Raw genomic sequence first — 21,761 nt, forward strand, 5'->3', positions numbered from 1 at the left:
TTTGTTATGATTGTTGGACCTGGATTACATTCTTGTTCTGAGAAATAATCTCTATTCCAGAAAGAGGAGTGGGAGGCACAAGGGAAGAACCAGGCAAGAGGATAAATTCATTGGTGTGAAGTTTTCGAAAATGGTATAGACCAGAAGATATCTTGAAGAGGGAAGGCTACTGCTCCTTTCTGCAGTGTCTCACCATATCCTGTGGTCACCACATGGTTGAAGACAGTTTTGCCCCACTCTAGGGCAAATATACATGTACTGTTAAAAAAAATGCAAGAAGTTTTGAATCAGGATGATACCAGGATGATGTTAAAAAAATGAAATGGACTCTTTGCAAACACCTCAGATCTAATGGAGAAAAAATAATGTTCAGGATGCAGATTAAACACGCATAAGAGAAGACAATCGTAATAAAGGCACAAAGAGTCTAGACTACTAACATTTTTTAAAATGTATTTTAATTTCTAACAGTAAAAATGAAAACCGGAATGTTCTAAATTTGTTGATTTGGCATGAAAGGTCGATACAAACACAAAGGTTTTCTCATAGCTGCTCATCAAGGCGTGAGGTGTGGTCCAGTGTTGGCTGCTGGTAGTGACAGTCTGTGTCGGAGGCTACAAGGTAACAGGTCCCTGGTTTTATTGAATGACATCCCTGTGAGATGAGACAAAACACAGAGGTTAATCCATACCTCCCAACTTTTTGAGATCAGAAAGAGGGACACTTAAGCCACACCCCTGCCAAACATCTAGCCATGACCCTGACATGTTATTTTATAATTCAAACCACTCTGGTCCTTTCTATCCTGGTTAATTTTCCTTCATATTAACATTTGAAAATAAGAAATACTGTATATCAATTTAAAAAATAGACACAAGGTTGCCACTCTGCAGTCTGCTTACTTTTGCATACAATCTTCAGGTTTAAAGAGAACCCGAGGTGTGTTTAAAGAATGTTATCTGCATACAGAGGCTGGATCTGCCTATACAGCCCAGCCTCTGTTGCTATTCCAAACCCCACTAAGGTCCCCCTGCACTCTGCAATCCCTCATAAATCACAGCCGTGCTGTGAGGCTGTGTTTACATCTGTAGTGTCAGTCTCAGCTGCTCCCCCGCCTCCTGCAGAGCTCCTGTCCCTGCCCCCGTCCCTTCCCTCCAATCAGCAGGGAGGGAAGGGATGCAGGCGGGGACTGGAGTTCTGCAGGAGGCGGGGAGAGCAGCAGACTGACACTATAGAGATAAACACAGCCAGCTCTGACAAGCTGTTTGTCAGCAGCGTGGCTGTGATTTATGAGGGATTGCAGAGTGCAGGGGGACCTTAGGGGCAGGGTCGGACTGGGACCCTGGGGGCCCACCAGAGAAATTTCAACCTGGGGCCCACACATCCCATTACTGCGGTGAAAAAAGGAACATGACCATGCATCGGAAGGTGGGCGTGGTCATGATGTATCATGGACAGGGCCAAATGTACATGAACTTAGCAGCATTGTAATTAAGAAACACTGCTACCCAGTAAAACTTTGCATAAAGTCCCCCTTTAATATAATGTCCCAGTTGCCATACATATGACATGGATTAGATTGTGAGCTCCTCTGAGGACAGTCAGTGACACGACTGTCAATTAATCTAAGTCAATAAATCTAAGAATCTAAGGCCTCCTTTCCACGGACTGCTGATAGGCAGTGAAATGCCTCTCAAACTCTCTCAACTGCTTACTGCTGCCTGGTAACTGCTTGTTGCTGCATGATAACTGCTTACTTCTGTCTGGTAACTGCTTGCCAGGGGCGGCGCCAGGGGGGTGCTTGGGGGTGCTCGAGCACCCCCTAGAATTGTCCAAGCACCCCCAAAGCACCCCCTGGAGTGAACTGACTTCAGGCGTCTAAAAGACGCCAAGTCAGTTCACACACCGGCAGCACGGAGCAGCAGGCAGGGCTACGGTAAGATGGCCGCCCGAAGCCCTGTTCTGCAGACTTCGGGCGGCCATTTTCCCGTAGCCCTGCTCTCTGCATGCAGGCAGGAAGTCTCGTGGTGACGTCGGGAAGGAAGAGGATCGTGGGCGCGCGGGCGCTGCGCGCCACAATGAGGTCGGGACTCGGGACAGGAGGTCGGGAAAGAAGGTCTTCTGGCTGTAGGTGAGTAAATGGGTTTTTCTTTTCTTTTTCAGGTGATGCGGATTGTGCATATTGGGGTCATATCTGCTACGGATTGTGCATATTGGGGTCATATCTGCTACGGATTGTGCATATTGGGGTCATATCTGCTACGGATTGTGCATATTGGGGTCATTTCTGCTACGGATTGTGCATATTGGGGTCATATCTGCTACGGATTGTGCATATTGGGGTCATATCTGCTACGGATTGTGCATATTGGGGTCATATCTGCTACGGATTGTGCATATTGGGGCGATATCTGCTACCGATTGTGCATATTGGGGTCATTTCTGCTACCGATTGTGCATATTGGGGTCATTTCTGCTACCGATTGTGCATATTGGGGTCATTTCTGCTACCGATTGTGCATATTGGGGTCATATCTGCTACCGATTGTGCATATTGGGGTCATATCTGCTACCGATTGTGCATATTGGGGTCATTTCTGCTACGGATTGTGCATATTGGGGTCATATCTGCTACCGATTGTGCATATTGGGGCCATATCTGCTACCGATTGTGCATATTGGGACCATATCTGCCACCGATTGTGCATATTGGGACCATATCTGCCACCGATTGTGCATATTGGGACCATATCTGCTACCGATTGTGCATATTGGGACCATGTCTGCTACCGATTGTGCATATTGGGACCATGTCTGCTACCGATTGTGCATATTGGGACCATGTCTGCTACCGATTGTGCATATTGGGGCCATGTCTGCTACCGATTGTGCATATTGGGGCCATGTCTGCTACCGATTGTGCATATTGGGGCCATGTCTGCTACCGATTGTGCATATTGGGGCCATGTCTGATAACGATTGTGCATATTGGGGCCATGTCTGATAACGATTGTGCATATTGGGGCCATGTCTGATAACGATTGTGCATATTGGGGCCATGTCTGATAACGATTGTGCATATTGGGGCCATGTCTGATAACGATTGTGCATATTGGGGCCATGTCTGATAACGATTGTGCATATTGGGGCCATGTCTGATAACGATTGTGCATATTGGGGTCATTGGACGTGTTTTTTGTTAAAATCTGCTCACATTACGTGTATTTTCTTGAGAAAACCTGCACAATTATGTGAATTTTCTGGGAAAAGGGTCACCAAAACTTGGGCCCTCTGTCTTTGCGTTGCACTTTTAAAGGGAACCCGAGGTGAGAATAATATTGAGGCTGCCATATTTATCTCCCTTTAAGCAATACCAGTTGCCTGGCTGCCGTGCTGGTCCTCTGCCTCTTATTCTTTTAACCATAGACCCTGAACAAGCATGCAGCAGGTCAGGGGTTTCTGACAATATTGTCAGAACTGACAAGATTAGCTGCATGGCTTGTTTCTGGTGTAATTCAGTTCACTACTACAGCCAAATAGATCAGCAGGGCTGCCAGGCAACTAGTATTGTTTAAAAGGAAATAAATATGGCAGCCACCATATCACTCTCACCCTGGGTTCACTTTAAATTACAGTTAGCCCCGCCCTCATCCGGTCATGACCACGCCCATTTTTTCGCCGCGGCGCGCTTCGCGCACCGCAGCTTGTAGCCACACCCCGCAGGTCGTCAGCTCCCCCGGAAATTGGTCTAGCACCTGCATAGCACCCCCTAAAAAAAATTCCTGGAGCCGCCACTGCTGCTTGCTGAGCACACAGCTCAACAGTTCGTGGAAAGGAGGCCTCAGTCAATCTAAAATCAATTACCTGGTGGGTGGCCTAATATCAATTACCTGGTGGATGGGTGACCTAATATCAATTACCTGGAGGGTGGGTGGCCTAATATCAATTACCTGGAGGGTGGGTGGCCTAATATCAATTACCTGGAGGGTGGGTGGCCTAATATCAATTACCAGGTGGGTGGGCTAATATCAATTACCTGGAGGGTGGGCTAATATCAATTAACCCGGTGGGTGGGCTAATATCAATTACCCGGAGGGTGGGCTAATGTCAATTACCTGGAGGGTGGGTGGGCTAATGTCAATAACCCGGTGGGTGGGCTAATATCAATTACCCGGAGGGTGGGTGGCCTAATATCAATTACCTGGAGGGCGGGTGGCCTAATATCAATTACCTGGAGGGTGGGCTAATATCAATTACCTGGAGGGTGGGCTAATATCAATTACCTGGTGGGTGGGCTAATATCAATAACCTGGTGGGTGGGCTAATGTCAATTACCTGGAGGGTGGGTGGGCTAATATCAATAACCCGGTGGGTGGGCTAATATCAATTACCCGGAGGGTGGGTGGCCTAATATCAATTACCTGGAGGGCGGGTGGCCTAATATCAATTACCTGGAGGGTGGGCTAATATCAATTACCTGGAGGGTGGGCTAATATCAATTACCTGGAGGGTGGGCTAATATCAATTACCTGGAGGGTGGGCTAATATCAATTACCTGGAGGGTGGGCTAATATCAATTACCTGGAGGGTGGGCTAATATCAATTACCTGGAGGGTGGGCTCACACAAGCCTAAGTAAGGCAGGGTGGGTGATCTAATAAGTGAGCTTACACTTTGAAACGTCTTATGTACATAGGCAAAAGAGGTTAGTATGTTAGTATTAGGCAGAGTAAAGAGGGAAGGTTAGTGTCAAGGTGGCCATTAACGATACAATTCTCCAGATGATCGACCATCTGATTCGATCGTAATATCGATCGGAAACAATCATTCAAGATCACTAACAGAAGTAATGATGCTAACCAATTTGATCAGACCAATGAAATTGATCCAGAAAATGAATCTATTCCATTAAGCTGATCAAATTGATAGAAGCTTTCATTCCGTTAGTGGGACCGAACAATCAAAAGATATTGCGATTAGGTGATCGTCTGGAGAATTGTATCACTAATGATCATTAGCAGAGGAGAGAAAAATAAATGCAATGCAGGTAGGTAATCCACACAAATAGATGTGTTAAATGGATAGGACTTGCTGCAATTCAGTGACAATAACTGCACAAAATAATCATACATAAAAAGTGCAAATGCTATAATCATACACCAGGAATACAATAAACTGCATAGCATGAAAGTGCAAACAATACATTGTTGTAAACTAAAAAGAAAATACAAAAAGAGGGATGAATAGTGTGAGAATTCTCCAGACAGGAAAGAGTGGAGATAGGGAGTTGTGTGAACTACAATAGAGAGAAGAGCTGACAGCTATTTCAGGCTCAGCTCAGTGCTGGGACAGGAGAGTGTGGGCACGGAGGGGAGGGGGGAAGGGTAGTGTCTGCAGCACTGACAGGCAGGAGGTAGCCAGAGGGTGAGATAAAAGAATACCTGCTGGCAATGGCATTCCGTGGAGGAGGCAGATCAGCTGGACCAAAGACATGTCTGTGCTGGCTGATTCAAATTAGCCGCGCTGTTGCAGCTTTCTCCTCACTGCTGTGCACGTGGGGGGCAGGGCCTCTTCCAGTAACCAGAGTGACTCTCGTCTCTGGCTGTATTCCCATCTCTGTCTGCTGTAGAGCGGAGGGGTGGAGCCACGCCCACTTGCTGTGTTTTCTCTGTTCAGCCGGAACTATAAACTAATTGCCGGCTGGAGACAGAGAGCGCAGGGAGGCGGAAGGTTAAGTAGTCCCTTTGCCTGCCTGCGTCTCTGCAACAATCTACTGGGGGGTGATTTTACTTATTAAAATGGGCCAGCCAGGGCTGCATTAAAGAAGATATTAAAAAGCATGTAGCCAGAAAAGGCGCCCCGTCTATGGGCCCCATAGTTATCCCTACGCCACTGGCCCTGGGGCCCACTGGAGATGTGGAGGCGGGACCCACCGACCAAAACATCGGCACTTCTCTGGGTCAGTACAACGCTGCTTAGGGGGGTTTGGGATAGCAACAGAGGCTGGGCTGTATAGGCAGATCCAGCCTCTGTATGCAGATAATATTTTTCAAACGCACCTCAGGTTCTCTTTAAGAAGGGTACATTAGTTGACATAGTTACACTACAATCTATGTTACTGCAAGGCCCTAATGACACTTTCTCTTAAGGGGCTATGGCGGCCATAGCCCCTTAAGAGAAAGTGTCATTAGGGCCTTGCTCTATAACATAGATTGTAGTGTAACTATTTCAACTAATGTACCCTTCTTAAACTTGAAGATTGTATACAAATGTAAGCAGACTGCAGAGTGGCGCAGTGGAAGTATGCTGAGCCCATAACCCAAAGGTTGATGGATCGAAACCAACCTTTGCTAGGCTTGATTTCATTTTTTCACCTCGCTTTATTGCATGGGCAAAACGGTTTCCATAGCCCTGTAAGAGAAAGTGTAATAAGGGCCCTGCCGTAACATAGATATTACAGTAGCTAAGACTACTCCTGGGCCTTTCTTGTAGTGAACTGTGACACCACACTTAAAAAACAATACAAAACAAAAAAAGAGCAAACAGAGAAGCTTCCCCATATTGGAGCATTGGATTTGGTAAAGTCTTAAGACAATGGGCCTGATTCACAAAGCGGTGATAACTCAGTTATCACGCCTAAAAGACTTTAGGCGTGATAACCTTTGCACCACCTAGTTATCACCGATTTGTGCTGCTCTTCGTGCAAAGCTCCCGCGCGCAAAGTTTTGAGCGCGCAACCGCGCACGCGTGCGCGCAAAGTCCCATAGGGCTTAATGGACGCTGCGCACGAAGCGGGGGCGTTGCGCGCGCAAAACTTTGCACACGGAAAATTCGCGCGAGTTTCTTCTTATCATGCCTAAACTGAGTTTAGGCGTGATAAAGGGCTTTTCACTTGCGCACAAACACTTTGCACCGCTTTGTGAATCAGGCCCTATGTGTTGTAAGACACAAGTAAGCTTTAGGTTAGCAGGAATGGTTGCATGGCCAACATATTACGCAGTGCTGGCCAATAATTAGGGATACATACAGTGTTAACCAATATTACACTTAATGGGAAATTTGCGCCTGTTTCTCTGACATCACACTTTGCAGTCGTGGCTGGAGAGTGCTTACTGATAAAATCAAGTCTGATTCCAGCTGAAGACAGTTCCTTTCTTTAGTTTTTATAAACATGTCACTGACTTCATTGTAGATTCTAAAGCCCTGATCTAACTAGGTCACAGGATAAGAATTGTTTGTACGAACATGGTGAACCACTGATCATGGTTGCCTTTTGGTTGTGCCTTGGAATCAGGTCCAACCAGGAATATAATTATGCATTTTGTAAATGTTTCCAAATATACTATATATATAAATTGTTCTCCATTACCTTGCAGCCTTCCACGTTGTTGGGGCAATCACGAGTCACCAACAGCACGTACGAGCCCCTCCTGCCGCACGATATGGCAAATAGCCAGCCAGAGAAAGGAAGGAACACTCCTGGAGACCCTGCTGCTCTCCTATTTCCCTCACTTTTCCTTATCTTCCCTCAACCACCCTGGCAGACACTTTTTAATTTTTCATATTCCTCCCCCCAGGGGAGGACTGGGACCTTTTGGCCAGGGGGGGAAACACAAACTAGAGGCCCGTTATCATGGCAGCATCAGCCAGTAACCAGTATGCCAGTAGTCACCATGCACTGGACCAGCCCTAAATCACTTTTCCCTTTGATCTCCCCCACCAGCCCACACTTCCTTTTTATCTCCCCAGAGTGTACCACCTGGCCAGACACAACGTACCACTGATGGTACACGCACCATAGGTTGAAAAGCACTGGTCTAGACTACTGGTGCATTTTTTTAATGTATTTTCATGTCAATGTGCAAAAGAAAACTGGAATGTCTTCAATCAATGTTAGAGTCAAAATCATTTTTATTCACCATGTATGACAAGGTTGTGCTTGGCTGTGGCACATACAGGGAACATACAGCACTACAATGTGTTGATTTGGGATGAGGGGTATCACAGCCACAGTGGTTCACTCATAGCTGATCATGGAGTAGTAAGGTATAATCCATGTTAGCTGCTCATGGAGGAGTGAAGCATGGTCCATGTTAGCTGCTCATGGAGGAGTAAGGTATGGTCCATGTTAGCTGGTCATGGAGGAGTGTGGTATGGTCCATAGATATTAGCTGGTCATGGAGGAGTAAGGTATGGTCCATGTTAGCTGGTCATGGAGGAGTAAGGTTGGTCCATGTTATCTGCTCATGGAGGAGTGAGATTTGGTCCATGTTAGCTGCTAATGGAGGAGTGATAGTTGGTCCATGTTAGCTGCTGATGGAGGAGTAAAGTATGGTCCATGTTAGCTGCTCATGGAGGAGTTTGGTATGGTCCATGTTAGGTGCTCATGGAGGAGTGAAGCATGGTCCATGTTAGCTGCTCATGGAGGAGTGTGGTATGGTCCATGTTAGCTGGTCATGGAGGAGTGAGGTTTGGTCCGTGTTAGCTGCTCATGGAGGAAACCTCAATAAGCTTGGTCCAGTGTTGGCTGTTGGTAGTGTTGGACCCTCAGTTGGAGGCTACAAGGTAACAGGTCCCCGGTTTACTGACTGACATCCCTGTGAGATGAGACAAAACACAGAGGTTACTCCACAACTGAAACTGCTAAAAACAAGACAAGACACAGAACGTTTACTGTATATCACGCTTTTCTCCTGCTGGACTCAAAGCACAAGAGCTGGAGCCACTAGGGCAGTGATGGCTAACCTTGGCACTCCAGCTGTGACAAAACTACAAATCCCATCATGCCTCTGCCTCCCCGAGTTATGCTTAGAGCTGTCATAGTATTGCAATGCCTTGTGGGACTTGTAGTTCCACCACAGCTGGAGTGCCAAGGTTAGCCATCACTGCACTAGGGGCACACTCTATTGGTAGTAGCAGTGAGTCTTGCCCAAGGTCTCCACATTAAATAGATGCAGCTTACTGAACAGGAAGAGCCAAGACTCAAACCCTGGTCTCCTATGTCAGAGACAGAACCCTTAACCAGTACTCTATTCAGCCACCAACAATGCCAATGCTCTACAATAGCTACTCACATCAACGGAGGCCAATTGGTGGATAGCCGTTCTTCTGGAGATCGTCACTGGGAAATGAGAGATGAGAGAAAGTTATTTATCCAAATGCAAAGTAATAATATAAACAACACTTGATAACAGAAGAGAGAAAAAAAAATGCTACAGATTTATTTCCAGACTTCAAAGCACAGCTCAGCCTTTCACACAGTTATGCCCCGTTACTTAATTTACAGCATCAGCAGTAAGAGTGCACACACACATCCAATTTTGATTGGTCAATCACTGATTTTACCACCTCCATGTAGTTTGAGGGCCAATAGATCTTGTACTGTGGACAGATGGTGTAGGTAAGCTCTCATACTACATGGAAGTGGTAAAAATGGCCCATCATTGGCCAATCGAACTTGGATGTGTATACGCACCTTAGCACACCGTTATTCAATTCCCTTTTTCTCCTGAATTTTGTCCCAGGAGATTTTTTTTAACCTTTTCTTTAACCACCTCAGGACCACAGGCTTTACACACCTAAAGACCAGACCATTTTTGCCTAAATTGGCCACTGCAGCTTCAAGGCCAAGCTGCAGGGCCACACAACTCAGCACACAAGTGATTCCCCCCCCCCCTCTTTTCTCCCCACTAACAGAGGTCTTTGTTGGTGGGGTCTGATGGCCCCTGTAGTGTTTATTTTTTTTTTTTAAATAAATATTTGTTTCTTTATTTTTGTTTTATTTTTTATTATTTATTTATATATATTTTTTCAAACCCCTCCCTCACTGCAGCCAGCCAATACTGGCAATCAGCTGTCATAGGCTTCTGCCTAGTTGGGCCGAAAGGTTCGCCTGCGAACGGTTCCATGCGAACTTCAGTGGTTCGCGTTCGCGTCCCGCAGGCGAACCTTTGCGGAAGTTCGGTTCGCCCCATAATGCACATGGAGGGTCAACTTTGACCCTCTACATCACAGTCAGCAGGCCCAGTGTAGCCAATTAGGCTACACTAGCCCCTGGAGCCCCACCCCCCCCTTATATAAGGCAGGCAGCGGCGGCCATTACGGTCACTCGTGTGCTGCCTGCGTTAGTGAGAGTAGGGCGAGCTGCTGCAGACTGTCTCTCAGGGAAAGATTAGTTAGGCTTAACTTGTTCCTGTCTGGCTGCATACCTGTTCTGTGAACCCACCACTGCATACCTGTGCTGTGAACCCACCACTGCATACCTGTGCTGTGAACCCACCACTGCATACCTGTGCTGTGAACCCACCACTGCATACCTGTGCTGTGAACCCACCACTGCATACCTGTTCAGTGAACCCACCACTGCATACCTGTTCTGTGAACCTGCCACTGCATACCTGTTCTGTTCAGTGGACCCACCACTGTATACCTGTTCATTGAACCCACCACTGCATACCTGTGCTGTGAACCCACCACTGCATACCTGTTCTGTGAACCCACCACTGCATACCTGTTCAGTGAACCCGCCACTGCATACCTGTTCTGTTCAGTGGACCCGCCACTGCATACCTGTTCTGTTCAGTGGACCCGCCACTGTATACCTGTTCAGTGAACCCGCCACTGCATACCTGTCACAGAGAAGAGAAGTCGCCTAAGTCACAAAAGTGTTAAGTACCTCACCTTTATCAAAATGAATGAGGCATGGATCCCGGAGGGCTGCTGCCCGCCCCAAGACTAAGTCAGTCCCCGCACACACAGCATCTCTGCCTGCACGCCGTGTGACTGGCTGCCTGGCCTGCCCCAAGAAGACTAAGTCGCTCCCAGTCCCTCCACACAGCATGTCTGCCTGCAGGCCGCTTGACTACCTTCTCCGCCACCACCAACAGGGTCCGGAACTCCAGGCGGATTGCTGAATTTTTTAGGCCGCTGCTAGCAGCGGCCGCTGTAATAATTTTTCTGGTGCGTGTACATGACTGCCTAATTTTTCTGGCTGCACTGCGGGCAGCTGCAACAACAAAAGAAAAGGCATGTACATGCGCCCATTCCCCTTCGTGATCATTACCTTGCCGTGGTGAAGGGGCTTGCGTATCACAATGAAGCAATGACCGGCGCCTAGATGAGTGTCTCGGGGGGCACACCCACGATAATAAGGTCGTTGCCTCATTGTGGTCAGACCAAATTTGATCAGCTGGACAGTCACTGTTCTGTCATTCAGCTACATCAGCCAGGCGACCATATGGGCTGTAAAGCCACCAAAACCTGCACTCTCGCCATGGTGCGCACCAGTCCAGCACGGCCGTCACTACACAAACAGCTGTTTGCGCTGCGTTACACGGTGAGTTTGGTGTGTCAGTGTGAAGCAGTACCTTAATTACACTACCTGATTGATGTATACACATGCAATATGTTTGAAAGCACTTTAGGCCTGTCATTTAGCATTCAATGTGATTTCTGCCCTTAAAACGCTGCTTTGCGTCAAATCCAGATTTTTTCCGGGGACTTTTGGCATGTATCCCACTCCGCCATCCCCCCCTCCAGGTGTTAGACCCCTTGAAACATCTTTTCCATCACTTTTGTGGCCAGCATAATTATTTTTTTTTTCAAAGTTCGCATCCCCATTGAAGTCTATTGCGGTTCGCGAACTTTAACGCGAACCGAACCTTCCGCGGAAGTTCGCGAACCAGGTTCGCGAACCTAAAATCGGAGGTTCGGCCCAACTCTACTGATCACTCTCTAGTGTCCCAGGGGGACAGCTGTGTCACAGAGCTGTTCCCAGTACAGCGCTGCTGCAGATCGCAGTGCTGTACACAGTCATTAGACAGTCTCCGAGCGGAGATGCGTGCGCAGCCTGTGCAAAATCTCTCGCAGTAGCCGGACCCAGGACTTGATGCCAATTGGCATTAGGCGGTCCTGGGGCTGCCGCTGCGGTCACGCCCATTTGCGTGACGCGGTCGTTAGGTAGTTAAAATAACTTTTCAGCACTTTACTCTGGATGCCCCAGAGCAGTGATGGCTAACCTTGGCACTCCAGCTGTGACAAAACTACAAATCCCATCATGCCTCCCCGAGTTACAGTGGGATGTGAAAGTTTGGGCAACCTTGTTAATCGTCATGATTTTCCTGTATAAATCATTGGTTGTTATGATAAAAAATGTCAGTTATATATATCATATTGGAGACACACATAGCGATATTTGAGAAGTGAAATGAAGTTTATTGGATTTACAGAACGCGCGCAATAATTGTTTAAATAAAATTAGGCAGGTGCATAAATTTGGGAACTTTTGTCACGTTATTGATTCCAAAACCTTTAGAACTAATTATTGGAACTCAACTTGGCTTGGTAAGCTCAGTGACCCCTGACCTACATACACAGGTGTATCCAATTATAAGAAAGAGTATTTAAGGGGGTCAATTGTAAGTTTCCCTCCTCTTTTAATTTTTCTGAAGAGTAGCAACATGGGGGTCTCAAAACAACTCTGAAAAGACCTGAGGACAAAGATTGTTCACCATCATGGTTTAGGGGAAGGATACAGAAAGCTGTCTCAGAGATTTTCAGCTGTCTGTTTCCACAGTTAGGAACATATTGAGGAAATGAAAGACCACAGGCTCAGTTCAAGTTAAGGCTCGAAAGTGGCAGACCAAGAAAAATCTTGGATAGGCAGAAGCAACCAATGGTAAGAACAGTCAGAGTCATCCCACAGACCAGCACCAAAGACCTACAACATCATCTTGCTGCAGGTGGAGTCACTGTGCATAGTTCAACCATTCGGCGCACTTTACACAAGGGGATGAATAAGGTGCTGTGGACTGATGAAACTAAAATTGAGTTATTTGGGCATAACAAGGGGCATTATGCATAGAGGAAAAACAACACAGCATTCCAAGAAAAACACCTGCTACCTACAGTAAAATATGGTGGTGGTTCCATCATGCTGTGGGGCTGCGTGGCCAGTGCAGGGACTGGGAATCTTGTCAAAGTTGAGGGACGCATGGATTCCACTCAGTATCAGTAGATTCTGGAGACCAATGTCCAGGAATCAGTGACAAAGCTGAAGCTGTGCGGGGGCTGGATCTTTCAACAAGACAACAATCCTAAACACTACTCAAAATCCACTAAGGCATTCATGCAGAGGAACAAGTACAACGTTCTGGAATGGCCATCTCAGTCCCCAGACCTGAATATAATTGAAAATCTGTGGTGTGAGTTAAAGAGAGCTGTCCATGCTCGGAAGCCATCAAACCTGAAGGAACTAGAGATGTTTTGTAAAGAGGAATGATCCAAAATACCTTCAACCATGATCCAGACTCTCATTGAAACCTACAGGAAGCATTTAGAGGCTGTAATTTCTGCAAAAAGAGAATCTACTAAATTTTGATTTCATTTCTTTTTTTGTGGTGCCCAAATTTATGTACCTGCCTAATATTATTTAAGCAATTATTGTGCACTTTCTGTAAATCCAATAAAATTAATTTCACTTCTCAAATATCATTGTATGTGTCTCCTATAAGATACATTTTTTATCGTAACAACCAACGATTTATACAGGAAAATCATGACGATTAACAAGGTTGGCCAAACTTTCTTATTTCACTGTATGCTTAGAGCTGTCAGAGTATTGCAATGCCTTATGGGACTTGTAGTTTCACCACAGCTGGAGTGCCAAGGTTAGCCATCACTGCCCTAGAGCCTTCCCGTTCTTCGCTCCGCCCTGTCGTTCCACCAATGTCCCTTATTGAATTTACACACCTACAGAACTCCTCGGCGGGCTTCGGATGTTCTCATGTCCCTGACAGCTTCCAAACAGGGGTGCATCCGTACTGCACATATGCACGCCCGTACTTGTGCGCACACCGTACAGAACTGCTCAAAGGGACGAGAGTGCTTCTGAAGCCTGCTTGAGGAGTGCCAAGGACTCCAACTCCGTATTCAACCTGCAGGTGGAATAACTTCAATGAGCGATAGAGGTGGAACAACGGGACATAGTGAGGACCGGGAAGGCTCTCTGTCTATGAAAATAAGGTAGTAAGTTTGGAAGTGGCACTCCTTGTTGTATGTGTTGGTTGGGTGCATAACCAGGGTGCAAAGCAAACACTCAGTAAAATAAATAAAATCTAAGGTTGGTTAGCACACCATAAGAGGTTGCAGAAGTACTTATTCCTCATTGCATGAGTCAACACTAATATTTGCAATTGCTTTGGGCCCATGGAGGGCAGTGATGCTTGGATGGAGGTCGTGATCACGACTTTCCATGATTCCACGACCATTTTTCAGCTATCCGCCACGGGTATTCGTCGCCGTGGATCAATTTTCATTCACTAAAATCCGCTTCGGCAGACCGTGAATGAACGCATTCATGCTCGTGAAAACGACGCAGAACTCGTGGTTAGGTCATGAATAGCGGAAGTGACTTCCCTGGGCCAATCAGAGGCCCCCAGCCAGGCCCTAGCAACCAATCACAGGAGGGGAGGCTATGCCCTCCCCTCCTGCATATAAAGCGGCGGCCATGATGGAAAAGCTCCATCCTTGCTAGACTCTGGTACTGAGAGGATCATCTCCAGGCCATTGTTCCTTCAGCAAGCGCATTTTCTGTGTCAAAACCCAGCGTTTTTACTTCTAACAGTGCTCTTATATTGTACTTGTCAGTTGTATTTAGTTAGCTAGCCAGTGAGTCATTGCTGTAGTCAGTGTAGTCAGACTGTACTGGTGATTAGTGTGTTTAGTGCAGGCAGGCAGGTTCAGAGTGCTCATTTGTATTCAGCTAGCCAGTCATAGACTTCAGCTACTACTTACAGACAGTCACACTGCCACTGCCAGTCATTCAGTAAGTTTTGTGAGTGACATTGTGTACTGTGCTCACTGCTCACTGGTTTTATTCATCTCATTTGGCAGTGATAACCTTCAGTTACGTTGTACTGTGCTCACTGCTCAATGGTATTAATAAACTCACTACCCAGTGATACCCTTCATTTAGGTTGTACTGTGCTCACTGCTCACAGGTATTAATCATCTCATTACCCAGTGATACCCTTCACTTAGGTTGTACTGTGCTCACTGCTCACTGGTATTAATCATCTCATTACCCAGCGATACCCGTCACTTAGGATGTAATGTACTCACTGCTCATTGGTATTATTCATCTCATTACCCAGTGATACCCTTCACTTACATTGTACTGTACTCACTGCTCACTAGTATTAATCATCTCATTAGCCAGTGATACCCTTCAGTTACGTTGTACTCTGCTCACTGCTCACTGGTATTAATCATCTCATTACTATAAGTGATATCTTTGTTGAGGAGATGATGGGGCCTGATGTGGAGGAGGAAGTTGGGCTCGGGCCAGCATCCCTAGTTTATGTTGAGGACGATGAGGGGTCTGTGTCTGGGGATGTTGGGGTGGCAGAGGTGGTGGTGGGGGGGGCACAGGAGAAGAGTTCTATGATGATGTTCGGGAGTCGGGACCATTTGTATGTGAAAACATGTTGGATCTTGTGTTTAGGTACTAAAATCTGCGCTCCCACTGCCCGGGTCCACTGACGCATCTAATTTTTTGTACAGCACTATTACACTGTGGTACCACCAGTGAGCTGCCATGGTCCTTCTATGCTGCCGAACTGACCGTCCGCTTTGTCCTCCTGACTCAGTCGCTACTACACTCTGCGTTCACACTGCCCGGGTCACCGGACGCATTTAATGTTTGGGGCAGCACTATTACACTGTGCTACTACCAGTGAGCTACCATGGTCCTTCTGTGCTGCCGCACTGACCAGCCGCTTTGTCCGCCTGACTCAGTCGCTACTAAAGTCTGCGTTCACACTGCCCAGGTCCACTGACAACTCTGCTGTTATGTCATTGCTAATCGCTGCAAAAAAAACCCCCAAAATTTACAAAAACCTCTCTGGGTCTTTTTGGCGTCAGCCACTCATCCTCCTCCAGTGGTGCCATCACCGCCAAGTGCCATTGGGACTCACCTTCACCTCTGTGATTGCTTAACGTGTATTTCCCTGCTTCAAACCACTTATTATTACCAATTAATGGCCCCATTTAAAGTGTTGATTTCACTGTAAAATCCATTTTCTCAAAAAAACATTTTGGGAATTTTTTATGTTGAAGTTGTAGGCCCTTATCACCTTGATAATCCATGCAATTTGGGGGATTGTAGCATGTGTGGGGGCTTTGCTATTAACGTTAAAAGAAAATCCGGATCCGGCCGTGGTTTCGGCTGTGGTTGCCTTATTCACGACCGAAAATCGGTGTCGTGGACGCGTATCATAATACGGAACCAATCACGGCGGAGGCGGGTTTTTGTTTTTTTTAACAATGGCCGTGGTTGCCGAATTCGTGGATCGAGACATCCGAGCATCACTAATGGAGGGTACCCTTCACTTTCTGCACATTCTGATGAAGTGGACCCTCCGTGGCCCCAAAGCAATCGTCAATCTTTGTGTTAACTCATGCAATGAGGAATACTTTTGCGATCTACTTATGGTGTGCTGCCACAGGCAGCAAAACCACCCTAAAACATCATCCAACCTCCACCATATTTCACAGTAGGTACTGTGTTCTTTTCTCATAGGCCTCATTCCATTTTCGGTAAACAGTACAATGATGCACTTTACCAAACAGCTCTATCTTGGTCTCATCTGTCCACAAGACGTTTTCCCAGAAGGATTTTGGATTACTCAAGTACATTTTGGCAAACTGTAGTTTTTTGATGTCTTTGTGTCACCATTTGATATCTATATATGCTTGTTCAGGGTCCATGGCTAAAAGTATTAGAGGCAGAGGATCAGCAGGACAGCCAGGCAACTGGAATTGATTAAAACAGAGGTGCCCACACTTTTTCGGCTTGTGAGCTACTTTAAAAAATTAGCAAGTCAAAATGATCTTCCTAAGTACAATTTTAGGAGCACACTTGTGTATATACAGAATGGAAAATGTAGTGGGGTCGTGATCTACCATGAAGTCCTTCGCGTTCTACCTAATCGGCACCCCTGGCTTAAAAGGAAATAAATATGGAAGCCTCCATATCCCTCTTGCTTCAGTTGTCCTTTAAAAACAGGCACTAGCCTTGTAAACAACTTCAGCTGAGAAATGCTTTTTGTGAGATTGTGAGGCATGGCATGAATATTATCTGCATTCACAGTTCAACTTGGCTATACTTGTTATACAGGTGAAACTCAAAGAATTAGAATATTGCGCTACAGACCATTTATTTTAGTAATTCAACCTTAAAGGGACTCTGAGCACTTCTCATGGGCATGCCTTTAAGACAGACGACTTCCAACAAAGTCGTGCTATGACCCCTCTGGAGGAGCCTCTTGCAATGGCCATTCGTGTCACTTCCTCTTCCAGCTTCATTCAGTGATGCACTTCCCTAACAGAGAAGACAGGCGATTCAGGCATCAAATGAAAGAGGAGAGCACAAGCTACAGAAAGGTATGCAGTACTGGTCGGAGTCTTAAAGGCATGCCTATGAGAGGTGCTCGGAGTCCCATTAAAGGTGAAACTAATAAATGAAAGACTTTTCAAGCCTTTATTTTCTATAATTTTGAGGATTATGGCTTACAGTTTATGAGAAACCCAAAATCAAAATCTCCGACCATTAGAATATTGTGAAAATGTACAATATTCCATGCTCAAAGTGTCAGACTCTAATCAGCTAATTAAAGGACAACTGTAGCAAGAGGGCTATGGAGGCTGCCATATTTATCTCCTTTTAAGCAATACCAGTTGCCTGGCAGCCCTGCTGATCCTCTGCCTCTAACACTTATGCTGAATACACACGTTGAGATTTACCGTTCGATTCCCGGGATCGAACTGATCGAATTGATTATTTCCAACATGCTCGATTTGGATTTCGATCGTTTCTGCCGTCAATTTGGCATACTTTGGCATTACTTGGCATTTTGCATTTGGCATTACTGAAACAAATGAACTTTTGAATGATAGTCTAAATTTTTGAGTTTCACCTGTACATTTAATCAACATAAAAGGAGTTACATTTTAATAAATCAACATAAAAGGAGTTAACACTCTGATGTCTAGCCTACTTTATATTGCCAGTTTGCCACATTCAAGATTACAGATGAACCCCACTCAGGGATACATTTGGTCAGGTGCCCCAGTACAATCTAGATTCCAGCGTGTGTACTCAACTTAAAGTGCACCTTAACTGACAAAAAAAAAGAGTTTCACTTACTTGGGGCTTCTACCAGCCCTCTGCAGCCACCCTGTGCCCACGCCGTCACTGAACGATCTTCCGGTTCCTTGCAGCTATCTAGTTTTGTTATTTTGCGCGGCCCTGGTCTGCGTGCCTCTTGGGAGCTCTATGCGCATGCACAGTATGAAAAAATCTCTACTGCGCATGCGGACGGCTGGAAGACAGTCCCGGCCTGGGACTGGAGGAACACTAACTGACGGCTCAGGCACAGGGCGGCTGCGGGGGGTTGGTAGAATCTCCGGGTAAGTGAAACTTTTTTTTTGTCAGTGTAGGTTCACTTTAACACTGTAAAACCTGTAGTCTCAGAACCCGTATCCTGAACTGACTGCATTAGTGGCCGGTGTGCAGTGAGTCTCAGTGAGTACCAGTGTACTAAGAGTTAATCACCTCTGCTAATATTAACCAAGGTCCATAACAACAATGGTGACAAGTTCCCCAATTGCCATGGCGCCAAAACCACCCAGAAGTGCATTTGTCTGGAGCAGAAATGTGTAAGGTGCTTGTAGCTAGCTGAAACCAGGTCCCACCGTGTACTACTCACTGAAACTTCCGAGCCACGTCCACCATCTCTATGGCCTCCAGCACTTTGTAGGTGACATGTGGGGCTTCCTCCGTGGTGTAGCGGCTGATGAGAAGGTTTGCGATATCTATGCGGTCCTTCTTCTCCACTTCTGAGCGTCTGAATGACGCCCCGAATTCTTTAGCTAGAGCTTCTTCACACAGATGGTTTCTGAACTCCTTAAATTCATCGTCCACCAGTTCTTTGAGGGCACAAAGGACGAGTGTCTTGACACTTTTGCATTGGACTCTCGCTGTCTCTGCTTCGATCATAACGACATCCTGAGCCATCGTTGCTTCTAGGCCCCCCTCCCTCCTACGTCTAACCAGTACACGTCCTCTGCTAGGAGATTTTTGTGTAAACTGTCTCCTGTGTATGTGAAGGGCTGCAGCCAAAGGAGGAAGTTTCCGCCCATTGAAAGCATAACAAGCTGCATATTTGTAATGTTATACCTAGTTTCACTTTAAATACAGCTCTGTGTAGTGCAAGTAAAATGAGTTGCTGAACAGCTACTACACACCAAAAAGAAACATCATTATCTATATATGTTACGGCCAGAACCCGAAGTCTGGCCACTTCGGGTTCTGGCCGGTCAAATCTAGAAGTGGCCGGCTGATGCGGCCAATGTTCAAAATGAAGCTTCCCTGCGGGCTTTGGCCGGCCAGAACGCGTTCTGGCTAAGTGTGGCCGGCCATGTCCTGAAGTCCCCTCACCTCTCCCCCGCTGCCTGCACTTCTCAGACCTCACAACAGGACGACCCGGACCGGAGAGGCAGAGCAGCGCGCACACGCGACACGCAAGACGCATACACTTCCATGCTGAAGTGACGTCATTGCTCACTTCCGCATGTGAAGTGTATGGGTCAGGGCGGGTAGCGTGCGCGCTGCTCTTCACCTCTCTGCACCTCTCTGCCGCTCTGGTCCCCTGATCTGAGGTCAGCAAATAGCACAGGCTGCCCCCCACCCCCCATCCCACAAGCATGCGCACAGCAAATCCCTCCAGCCATGCAAAGCACCCTGAAAATCCTCCACCACCCCCCCCCCCCCACAGCCATGCAAAACTACCGCAGCCATGCACAGTGCCCAGCAAAGCCCCCCAGCCATGAAAAACGCCCAGCAACCCCCCCCCCCCCCAGTCATGCAAAGCGCCCAGCAAATCCCTCCCCCCCAGCCGTGCAAAGCACCCAGCAAAGCCCCCCAGCCATGAAAAACGCCCAGCAACCCCCCCCACCCAGTCATGCAAAGCGCCCAGCAAATCCCTCCCCCCCAGCCGTGCAAAGCACCCAGCAAATCCCCCCAGCCATGCAAATTGCCCAGCAAAGCCCCTCCAGCCACGCATAGCGCCCAGCAAAGCACCCCCAGCCATGCATCCCCCCTCATCTGTGACTAATTGCCACTGTAATTTGATCTCTCCCCTGTGTCACCTGACTGCCACAGCAGAGCAGCTAATTTAAAAGCACAGGATGTTAACAATATGTCAGCTCCCAAGAAAGCAGGATGTAAACACACTGCAGATTTATTGCAGGATTTGTAACAGCTGTAACTAAGTTACAGTAAATGCTTTTCTTTAATAAAAAAAATTATTATGCTGTATATTTAAGAGCAGAGAGGAAGTTCCGAGTGCCATTCATGATGCAGGACAGGACCCGAGATGCTCTGGGATTTGTGCGTTTTGGATTTTGGCCGACTGACTTTGGCCATTTCTAGAACTGGCCGGCCAATGTCAGAAATTCCCAGCATTTTGGACTTTGGCCGACGTTCTAGAATTGGCCGATTTCTGGTTTTGGCCGTAACATATATATAAAATCGGATGTATATGTGTATGTATGTGTGTGTATGTGCTGCGATCACATGTAACCGCCTTGACCGATTTGAACGAAACTTGGTATACAGATCCCTTACTACCTGGGATGATATGTTCTGGGGGTCTTGCATCCCCCCCCCCCCGCACACTTGGGCGGAGCTACAAACAGCCAATCAGATTTCACCCATTCATGTCAATGGAAAACATGTAAAAGACTGTCATTCTTACAGTAATCAAGCACAGTTTGTCACTTGGTGACCGAGGTTACAAATCCAGGAAAACTGGGCAGAGCATAAAACAGCCAATCAAATTTCAGCCATTCATTTTAAATTAAAAAATGTAAACTGCAGCCATTCTTACACTGCTAATCGCAGGGCTCTCAAACTTGGCACACTTGGTCACTGTGTGAATGATATTAGGATTCAGGGAAGTGGGTGGAGACTACAACAGCCAATGAAAATTCACCTAATTATTTTCAAAGGGGAATATTTAAACTGCTGCCATTAAAGAAAACCTGTACTGAAAAACGTCCCCCTGGGGGTACTCACCTCAGTAGGGGGAAGCCTCCGGACCCTATCGAGGTTCCCCCCCCCCCGTCCTCCTGTGTACCACGGCGGTCTCGCTGCAGCCCCCGGAATGCACAGGCGACAAATCCGACAGCCTGTGCAATATTTACCTTTTCAGGCTCCAGCGGGGGCGCTGTTGCGGCTCTTCTGACGGAGATATGCGAAAATAGCCAATCTCTGTCGGGTCCGCAGTAGAGCGGCCCGACGGAGATCGGCTATTTTAACTTATTACTGCATGCTGCATTTTTTCCTCTGTTTTTCTGTTGATTGTATTCAGCGAAAATCGGAATTGCAAATCGGAATCGGAAACGGAATCAGAATCGCAAAACTGATTTGCAGTGTGCAGGGAGCATTAAAGAAAATCTGTAATGAAAGAAACTCCCCTGGTGGGTACTCACCTCGGGTGGGGGAAGCCTCCATATCCTATTGAGGCTTCCCCCGTCCTCCTCGGTCCCACGGCGGCAGAGAAAATCCTCCCGGAGCGGCGGCGATGTAAATATTTACCTTTTGGCTCCAGCGCAGGCGCAGTATACTCTCTGCCCACGGAGATAGGCGGAAATAGCCGATTTCCGTCGGGCCGCTCTACTGCGCAGGCGCAAGTCTCCTGC

The 21,761-nt window shown here is 46.9% G+C and overlaps 1 protein-coding gene across 2 annotated transcripts; it reads right to left on the reverse strand.

Moving 5' to 3' along the window:
• Positions 1-447: 447 nt before the first annotated feature.
• LOC137525483 (NACHT, LRR and PYD domains-containing protein 4-like) lies at positions 448-19,157 on the reverse strand. 2 transcript variants are annotated; one of them, XM_068246595.1, is made up of 3 exons: positions 18,767-19,157; positions 9,074-9,120; positions 448-654 (listed from the first exon to the last, which is right to left on the reverse strand). In XM_068246595.1, exons 1-2 carry the CDS (start codon positions 19,072-19,074, stop codon positions 9,075-9,077), a joined length of 354 nt encoding a protein of 117 aa, XP_068102696.1. In that variant the 5' UTR covers positions 19,075-19,157; the 3' UTR covers positions 448-654; position 9,074. The 2 variants fall into 2 exon arrangements, with proteins under 2 accessions (XP_068102696.1, XP_068102695.1); XM_068246594.1 differs by lacking the exon at positions 448-654 and adding an exon at positions 7,893-8,596.
• Between the last annotated feature and the right edge of the window lie 2,604 nt (positions 19,158-21,761).

This window comes from Hyperolius riggenbachi, chromosome 7 (genome assembly GCF_040937935.1).
Source record: "Hyperolius riggenbachi isolate aHypRig1 chromosome 7, aHypRig1.pri, whole genome shotgun sequence".
NCBI classification, from domain to species: domain Eukaryota; kingdom Metazoa; phylum Chordata; class Amphibia; order Anura; family Hyperoliidae; genus Hyperolius; species Hyperolius riggenbachi.

Coding starts and splice junctions, on each gene's coding strand:
- LOC137525483 (XM_068246595.1), bottom strand. CDS start 19,074: ATGGCTCAGGATGTCGTTATGATCGAAGCAGAGACAGCGAGAGTCCAA. Junction 9,121..18,766: donor GACGTGGCTCGGAAGTTTCA/GTGAGTAGTACA, acceptor CTCATTTCCCAG/TGACGATCTCCAGAAGAACG.